We start from the raw sequence: 9,027 nt of genomic DNA, 5'->3' as shown, positions 1-9,027 counted from the left end.
ATAGGCATGAATCACACAGGACGTTCTTTTTCTGAACTTAGGGGACCATGACCTCCAATCCACGACCCTCTCTGCTCAGATCCAGAACGTGGTCACACTAAATGAGTGGATGGTACAACTTGCACAATTATGTTTGCGATTTTTTGTAAAATCAGACATAACTTCTGTCATGTCATGTGAGCACTGAAGCAGACGACATAATACAAATCTGCACTGGCTTTTGTTATAGAATAAGAAATAGATTTGATTAAATATAAAGACTGATTTTTTCAGCTGTGACACACTCCCTCCTCTGCTGTCTCCTTCTCTAATCTGATCCTGTTTGACAGAAAACCAAAAGGGCAGCAGATCGCCTGCTGGAGCATCAGGCTTCTGACATGTCACACTGCATTGGATCACAGTAAAGTTGAAGACAAAGGACAGGGAGAGAAATATATGTCTGGTGGCACATTGTTATTTGACACAGTCGAGCCTAGCGTCACCCTGTCTGCCCTGAAGGCATGGCTTATGCCACATAAGCACACACAGTCAGGGAAAATACACACCTCTTTCTCATGCTGAGTAAATAAACCACAAGTCTATTTCTGTCCACTCGTACAGGTGAAAAAGACTGCAGACTGTGTGAATACTCCTAAAATGAAATCAGCCTGTATTCATTGGACTCTACAGGTGTCATCAGTGCTGTAGTCAAAACTTCCAGAGACCGAGTAATAACTAGGCCAGAGTGTATCAGACCAAGACTGAGGGACTCTTGTCATAATTAAGTACAGCGTGTAATTCTTTTTTCATAGTGTGTTAAAGTAATTAGATAAGAGACTCAGACTGTCTCTCAACCATGACCACATCACAGGAGGAAATCCCCATATATGCATATGCACCATTTATTGGTCTTACATACAAAAAATAAAAATACAGGAAATAAATCAGGCTAGCTAGTTTGGTTGTTTTCATCAGTCACATAAATAGACATATTCCAAAAGGCTCCCAGAGCTTAGGCATCATTGTTACAATGGAGAAAGACCAGAGCCGACACTATTGACCAGACAGTCTCTGTTGGACATCATTCAAAGGAATGCTGAGCACAGCAGCAACTTGGTTACTTCAAGCAGAATTTTTTAACTGATGTAACAGCTACAATCTCTAAAATGTCCTAGAGACAACCACGTCCACTGCTGGATTTGAACTTGTTATTTTGTTTTTCATTCCAGTGGACAATCCTGAGCAATGCGGGAAAGCTGAGCCACGCGGTGTGAAGATGGTGATCATCGGATTTACCAGGTCCCATCTGGTCAGAAAATCAGCTTCTTCTTCATCATCACATCTGCAAATAACATTACGACTGTTATTAAAAACATTATAAACAAGCACTACAGAAAAATACAGCCAAATCATGTATCTACACTACATGTGCAAGTGAAACAAGCCTGTAATGAGCAATCTGCTGACCACTAAAGTTTCCATCTACTGTAAGTATTCAGAAATTCTCTCTGTAATGTACTGTAGCATGGAGCATAGCATAAAGTCAACCCTTATATTTTCCAAACCACAGCAGGAGCTGGAAAAGCTTTGAACCTCCCAGAAACACCAAGGTCCTCCTCCAGTAAAACATACTCCACCACAATCCACTAAACTGTCTGCATGTGTGTGCGTGTGTGTTCTTCTTCACTACATTCTGAATTTCCTACTGCAGTTAAATGTGCAGCCAACACCCTTTGAATTGCTAGGTTGAATCAAGTTGCAGTCTGGATTAATGACTGTAGTGTGCATAACCATGAGAACAAGGAGGAACAGTTCACGTGGCTTAAATTCACAACATTCTATATGGAAGTTTGGTCTGAGTCAGATGTTCTGAAATTTCCAGCTCCTTTCAAAAATTGCCCTCAAACATTTTTTGCAGACACTTTCCCTTCTTGCTGCTAAAACCGCAATTTAAACAGTTTTGATACTGACCAGCTTTATTTGACTATGTGTATATAAATAAACTTGGTGGATAATGTATACATGGCAAGTACAGGCCAATGTGTGATGATTACTTGTGTCCAGGCCCTCGATTTTCCTCTTAAGCCCGACTGTTTCCTTCTCCCTCAGGGCCTCAACTGAACAGTTGGGTCGGGGGAGTTGGGGACCAGGAGTGGGAGCAGGTCGATTACTGAAGTACCTCATCTTCAAAGCCTGGAGAGCAACAGACAAGAGTATAAACACGTCATCAGCTGCATATGGGCAAGAGTTTGAAGGAAACTACATTTTGAAGACAAAGACATTTAAACATTTAAACCATTTGTTGTTTTATTCCTTGTTAGAATCTTGTCCTTTTTTATTGCTCCTCTGTTTTAATTTAGCTTTCATGCTGTAAAGAAACTTTTGTTTGCTCAACAAACAACATTTTCTGGATAACTCTAGATGAAATGTGTTGATTAAAGAGATGCCATGTTGAACAAACTCATCATTAGGCAGTGATGGACTGTAATGAAATACATTTACTCAGGTACAATTTTGAGGTACGGATACTTAGTATATGTTTTTCTGCTACTTTATAATTGCTCTCCACTCCACTTTGGAGGCAAAGATTGTACCTTTTACCTCACATTTATCTGATAATTTTAGTTTCTAGTTACTTCTAGTTACGCTGCATCAGAGCCAAACTAGCAACTTTTTAAAATTAATTAATTTGATCAACGTCAGATTAAAAAAAGATTCCAATAATCAGAAAAATGCTGAAAATCAGATCTGATGAGCCATCATATACATTATATACATGCATTTAAATATATGTATAATTTACTTTTACTTGTAATTGTTCCTTGGATACTTTAGTACTTTTACTTGTGTGGGTGAGTTTCACTTCTACAGAAGGTGTTATTTTAACACTTTTAATCAAGTATGACTTTTGGGTACTTTTTACAACACTGCCAGGGAAATTATTTACTGAAATGTTTACCACCGTCTTGTACCGAATTCACTCAGAACCTGCTATATATAATAGAAAATGTACCTCGCAAAACGTGTATTTAAATATTACATACATATCTAAACAGACATAACTAATTGTAATCATTAAACGTAAGAACACTTTAACATAGTAAAAAAAAACAAAAAAACCCCCTCATTTGTTTCATTTCCTCAAAACTGAACATGTAAAATGGTCCCAAGCCTTTGCTCTTCAATGTCTGCACACAATTGCCATTACTAATTGCAATTACTCTGCCAAAATGGAGAATGGCTACTGTGCTAGTGGTGTGTTACCTGTGTAGCTGTGGTCCTCGTCAAGGGGTTAAAGGTAAAGAGGCCTTGTAGCAGCTCTAGTAGGTCGTCTCCAGCTGCACTAAATATATGTTCCAGAGGTGTGCCAGGAAATATTTTGAAGGAAACATAGTCTGGTAGACTACTCACTCCCTGCAGAGATATTTGACAAATAAATGTAGACAGTCATCCTCACATTTGACCAAGTAAAAACAAAAATGTATATCACAGGAGAGAAAAACAGATACCAACAGGCCATGTCTCTTCTGTGGGTGTCCCAAGAGCCTCAAAAATCTTGGTCAGCTGGTCAAGATCTGAGTCTCCAGCAAGGAATGGTATCTACAGCAAAGGACAGAGATGGAAACAAAAATAAGAGCATTCCTGATTGTGGATAATGTGTGAATATCTCTTTGAAGTGAGGTGTGTATACCCGAAGGAGCAACTCTGCCAAGATACATCCCACTGCCCACATGTCAACACCCACACCGTACATCCTGGCACCAAACAGGAGCTCGGGGGAACGGTACCACCTAGGAAAGGATGAATTAACACAGAGAGTTACATTTTCTAACTCTTAAACAGCCACACACAGTACATTACTCTTCGGGTAAGAAGAGTAATTCTGTTAAACTAGAAATGAAGCTTACGAGAAGACAGTTTGCTGCTATTCATGGGTCTAACAATTTATTTACAATCTGGGACGTCTTAACCAGTCACAAACTGATCTGCTCATGTGATACATTTAGCTATTAACCAATATTAATCAAATTAAGCACATGAGGATTTATTTATCTCAATGAATCTATGTGTGCTGCTGCAGGATAGTTCCAACACGTGTAACAAAAAACAGGAGAATGTAAAAATGGCACACACCTGGTAACAACTTGATGAGTGTAGACTCTGTTGGGGCTGCCAAATGCTTTGGCCAAACCAAAATCAGCCAACTTCAATACTCCGTTACCATCCAACAGCAGATTATTGGGCTTCAGATCCTGGAAATACAAAGTGGCAAAGTGTACATTACCGACTCTTTACGCGCGTGTGTGTGTGTGTGTGTGTGTGTGTGTGTGTGTGTGTGTGCGCGCGCGCATGCGTGAAGTAGAATTGCTCTTACCCTGTGCAGGACCCAGTGTTGGTGCATATACTCTAATCCCTGCAGAGTCATGAGGATGTAGGCTTTGATGTTGGCTGGAGTCAGGACTAAGCTAGTATCTTTGATGATCACCTAAAAAAAAAAAACATAACAAACACAAAGAAGATTAAGTAAAGCCTGATATCTTAAAAATAATAATCTGCATTCATTATTCAATGTTTATACATAGCTGCAGGCTTCACATCAAAATTAAATTACTCATATGAGAGCTGATAAGATAATTAAAGCCACACACAGCTGGAGCCAAGCCAGGTAGCACATTTCAGATTCAACCTCTAGCCGAGAATTTCTATTTTTCCGTCAGCTCCAAAAACACAGGCTTCAGAATCCTTATATATGCTATTGGCAATAAAAGCATTGAACTGTAGCTCATAAGCTCATACAGCAATATCTAAGCATGTAGTCTAAACATAGCTTTTCTGCACTGGTAATTAGACGTGCATCATATTTCATCCTCGTGTCTGGTCTGTCTGTCTGTCAGAGAGACGCTAATGGCGTCAATTCATTGTGAGAGCCAAGAGCAGAGTGGTATTGATTTTTCCTTGAAGCGTGCTTATCTTGTTTTGCATCGTCTGATGTATCGGTGGTGGGTGCCCATCTGGAGCCTTGTGTGTTAAGACAAACCAGAGGGGGAGGTGGGGAAAAGTATAAAAGTGTCAGTGACCTTGTAGAACCACTTAATGGTTTGGAGAAGGCACTCACACGGCTATATTCGTCATCCTGGTCATATTTTCTATGCTACTCTGGATGTCACCTGACCTTACACCTCTAAATCACAGTTCATATTCATCTATTCATTTATCCTTTGGCCTGCTCTGCTATTCATGGTCACTGAACACAACAGCAAACCGATAACTATCAGGTTCCACACACTTAAAGTAATATTTGTCAAACACAAAATCACTACAATGAAACCCAACTTTGCAATGCTCTCTCCCTGATCTCTACTAAGGGGAAGTTATAACATTTTCATAAGGTGGCCCACTAATTAAAATGCAACATGCTCTTTTACAATGTCTTTGATTATCATGAGTAATTGATGTACATCTCCATACAGAGACAGCCATATTAATAATACTGTAGAATAACTTAATGCAAGATAATAAAACATCTCTTCAATATAATGTAATCCAGCTCAAGAGGTGAAGGACCTGCAGTTTATGGTTTTGGCCTACAAAATCTGCAGAATTGTATTTTAATATTGACTTATAATTAATATCAATTAATAATAATTAAACTAATCTGTCCTCCGTTTATTATATCTTATATTGTATGTTTATAGCTCACATTATTATGTCTAATTTTGTTTATTATAATATAATTTTGTTTACTTAATTGTATAGTTGGTATTAATATACTTTGTCAGCATTGTATCATATGCATGCCAATAAAACCACTTGAATTGAATTAAATTGCACTGCTGAATAGCATTATATGGCAAGGTGTAGTTAGTGGAATAAATTATCAAATCACTAGAGCTTTTTCTCGAAAAGTATTTAATACGAACATAATTCCCAGGAAAAGTTATTTAGTTAGCTAAATGTAAGTAAAGGTTTCAGTTAAGTTAAATCTATTCAGGGAATAGAAGTGAAGCCACATGAAAAGTTCTACAAAACAACATCTTAAATTCATGTCAGGAAAAGTTTGTGAGAAAATGTAAGCAGACCAAAAAATGACCCTCACAATTTAACCAAGTCAAAATTTGAAGACTTCTCAGTAAGCTCTTGTTTGGGACTAGATATTATAATATCATGTTATTTTGTCTTTCCCTGGACAGACAAAGACAGAAAGAGAGGAGGAACTGTCCCACCTCCAGATCTGTTTCCATGAAGTCAAACACCAGGCTGATGTTAGATTTGTGACCGAAGGCATCCAGCAACTAAAAACACACAGCAAAGTACATTTAGCACTCAGTTCAAATTAGAGGCACAGTTATATGTACACACAATGTCAAAAGCCAATTCTACCTACCCCAATGATGTTTGGATGATGCAGTTCTTGCAGCAGTTTGATCTCTCGAAGAGCAGTCCTATTAATACCTGTTGATAGGAAAATTAAGTCATTAACAGGAACAACAGGACAGTGGACTGCACTGTTTGGTAAAAAACATTACATATGTGTCATCAGGAGGTCAGCATTTACCATCTTTAGCCTCAGTTCTGTGGCCAACCTTAATCTGCCGAAAAACAAAAACAATCTTGGTGTTAAGCATCAGCATAGAATACAGATGCTAATAAAAGTGAAATAAAATGTAAGCTAACTTCTTGTACCTTTTTAATGGCAACTATGGTATCAGTCGTTTTATCCCTGGCTTTGTACACTGTAGCAAACTGGAGAAGAGAAACAGAGCAATGAGTACAGAAAGAGTCACACACATGTATTTTCTACCATCACTGCTGCTGAGAGCACAACAGTATGAAGCAGCGCGGCTTTGTTGACATTAGCAACCGGCTAACGCTTGTTAGCTTGCTCGCAGGCTTTACACGCGCCCGGGCAGAACCTGTAGGAGAGGAACGTGGGCAGCTGCAAAAACCGAAATCACTGATTTTCGTTTCTACCTACCTGACCCTCTCCGAGGAAATCCAGTTTCTCGTATCGTTTGGATCTGGACTTTACATCAAGCGCCATGATAGCTAACTGTCACTATCATTGGGAGACACTTCCTGCCTTGTTAAAGGTCCGCAAGTACTGTTTCCGGGTTAAAGGAGGTTTTACACTGACCAACACCGCCACCTACCGGTCCAACTTGTCCAACACTGAGAGCATGAACTCTACTTGAGAAACACGTCTAGTTTATGTAAACAACTTCATGTGATTATGTTTTTAGGCTCACAGGGAATTGTTTACATGCATTTTTACTGTTAACATTATTATTACAACTAATAATAATAAAGAACTTGGCATATTATAATTAATATTAATTAGACTTCTTAAACAATTAAACTAAAGGATTCTCGGCTCAAATCTGATCTGTTAACACATTACAGGTAAATACATGTATTTAGCAGGATCAGCTTAAAAAACAAGTTTATACTGTATTTTAATGTATTCTAAGTATTCTTTAGTCTTTTGTTTTTACTATTCTTCAGATTTCAGATTTTCATTTGCTGTTGACCAATACAAATGCAAAACAAAACCACAATACAAACAACTAGTATAGATTACCAGTACAAGCCAAGTTATTTAAAGAGAAGCAGAAAATTTGTCAAAAATGCACCTAGTTTACATACTATCCTTGATTTATCAGTCTGCACTAACAGTATACTGTTATCAACGATTCTGTTTTTACACTGCCTTTTGTTTATCAACACATTTTCTATTTTTATTAAGCTATTTATCACAACTTTTATCTATGACAAAGAATTGTATTACCATTAATAATAGTGATGATAATAATAATAATATAACAAGAAATAGTTTATGTTCTGTACTTTGATCTGATTTCTGAATCAATGAAAGAAAACGGACACAAATCCTATCTGCTCTCAATTTCGTGTAACATTTCACAATTATGATGCAATATGCAATACTTTCAAGACTCTTATGTTCCACACATTTAGTCTCTCTTTTTTCTTTTTTCCTTTTTTAGCATCTAGCAGTTTGACATCGGTCTCTTGGGAGTCTCTTCTGTCAGTTAGGAAGGTTTTGTGATCCATGCACCGCTGAACACATCTCTACATCCCATCTCCATACACAGCAGATACCCTCACATCCCACAGGATTAGGCATGGCTCTTCTCCTTTGACCCTCACTAGCTGACACACACACACACACACACACACACACACACACACACACACACACACACACACACACACACACACACATTTTCTCTCTCGACTGACTTTCATTTTCATGTTAAGTTTGACAAGAGGAGTGTGAAGGATCAGCAGGCCTAATACACCCCTCATTCAACCCCCCAGATGCATGCACATTCATATCCTGACAGCTCACAGATGTGACTGACAGGACCGTATGTGCCCATGCAACCATGCAGGGAAGAGAAGAGAAGAGAAGAGAAGAGAAGAGAAGAGAAGAGAAGAGAAGAGAAGAGAAGAGGAGTCTCAAAGTCTTTACTTGCATTGTATCATCAACCTTTAGGGATATATAGGCAGGCTTAATGTGGAACATAACTGTCCAGTGGTAGACATAACTCAGACCCACTTACATCACTTGCTCTAAAACAAATGTGACATATTGATGTTCTCCTCTAATTCTGATATGATTTGAGGGCATTGTGCTCGTTCCCCTCAGTCTCTCTCTGAGCCTGTGCATGAGGAGAGCGGCAGCTGAGTTATGGATACATAAATGATTCTGGTGGCGTTTATACAGTTTGTCACAGTAAATCTCATGATAGCATGGGTAACATTATGCACAATAACTCACTCTAGTTATATGTCACATTAGCAGATGGTGATGTTGTTGAGCTGGTGTGTGTGTGTGTGTGTGTGTGTGTGTGTGTGTGTGTGTGTGTGTGTGGGTGTGTGTGTGTGTGTGTGTGCATGCACGCACATGTGTGCATGCGTGTGTGTGTGTGTGTGTACCTCTGTTTGACGGGCAGGAGGAGAGTGAAACCGCAGGGCTGTTTGTCAAACTCATAGGAAGTGGGTGTTATTGAGCGAGGACGTGTCGCA

General features: G+C 38.8%; 1 protein-coding gene across 1 annotated transcript; it reads right to left on the bottom strand.

The window, feature by feature from the left end:
• Window positions 1-865: 865 nt before the first annotated feature.
• On the bottom strand, window positions 866-7,079 carry cdk7 (cyclin-dependent kinase 7). The gene is made up of 12 exons (XM_084360430.1): window positions 6,956-7,079; window positions 6,664-6,723; window positions 6,536-6,569; window positions 6,365-6,432; window positions 6,204-6,272; window positions 4,355-4,465; window positions 4,114-4,232; window positions 3,671-3,770; window positions 3,493-3,579; window positions 3,244-3,393; window positions 2,034-2,172; window positions 866-1,321 (listed from the first exon to the last, which is right to left on the bottom strand). The coding sequence occupies exons 1-12, from the start codon at window positions 7,019-7,021 to the stop codon at window positions 1,290-1,292; spliced, it is 1,035 nt and encodes a 344-aa protein (XP_084216556.1). The 5' UTR covers window positions 7,022-7,079; the 3' UTR covers window positions 866-1,289.
• Window positions 7,080-9,027: the final 1,948 nt, after the last annotated feature.

The sequence above is a fragment of the Pagrus pagrus genome, assembly GCF_965226575.1.
Source record: "Pagrus pagrus genome assembly, chromosome: 8".
Taxonomy (NCBI): domain Eukaryota; kingdom Metazoa; phylum Chordata; class Actinopteri; order Spariformes; family Sparidae; genus Pagrus; species Pagrus pagrus.
This window is presented reverse-complemented; position numbering and strand designations above follow the sequence as displayed.

Bases quoted from the DNA above. Each gene is read 5' to 3' on its own strand.
- cdk7 (XM_084360430.1), bottom strand. From the start codon at position 7,021: ATGGCGCTTGATGTAAAGTCCAGATCCAAACGATACGAGAAACTGGAT. The intron at 2,173-3,243 runs GTAACACACCAC...GTTGCTCTCCAG, and splicing joins CGAGGACCACAGCTACACAG to GCTTTGAAGATGAGGTACTT. The intron at 1,322-2,033 runs GTAATCATCACA...TGTTATTTGCAG, and splicing joins AATCGAGGGCCTGGACACAA to ATGTGATGATGAAGAAGAAG.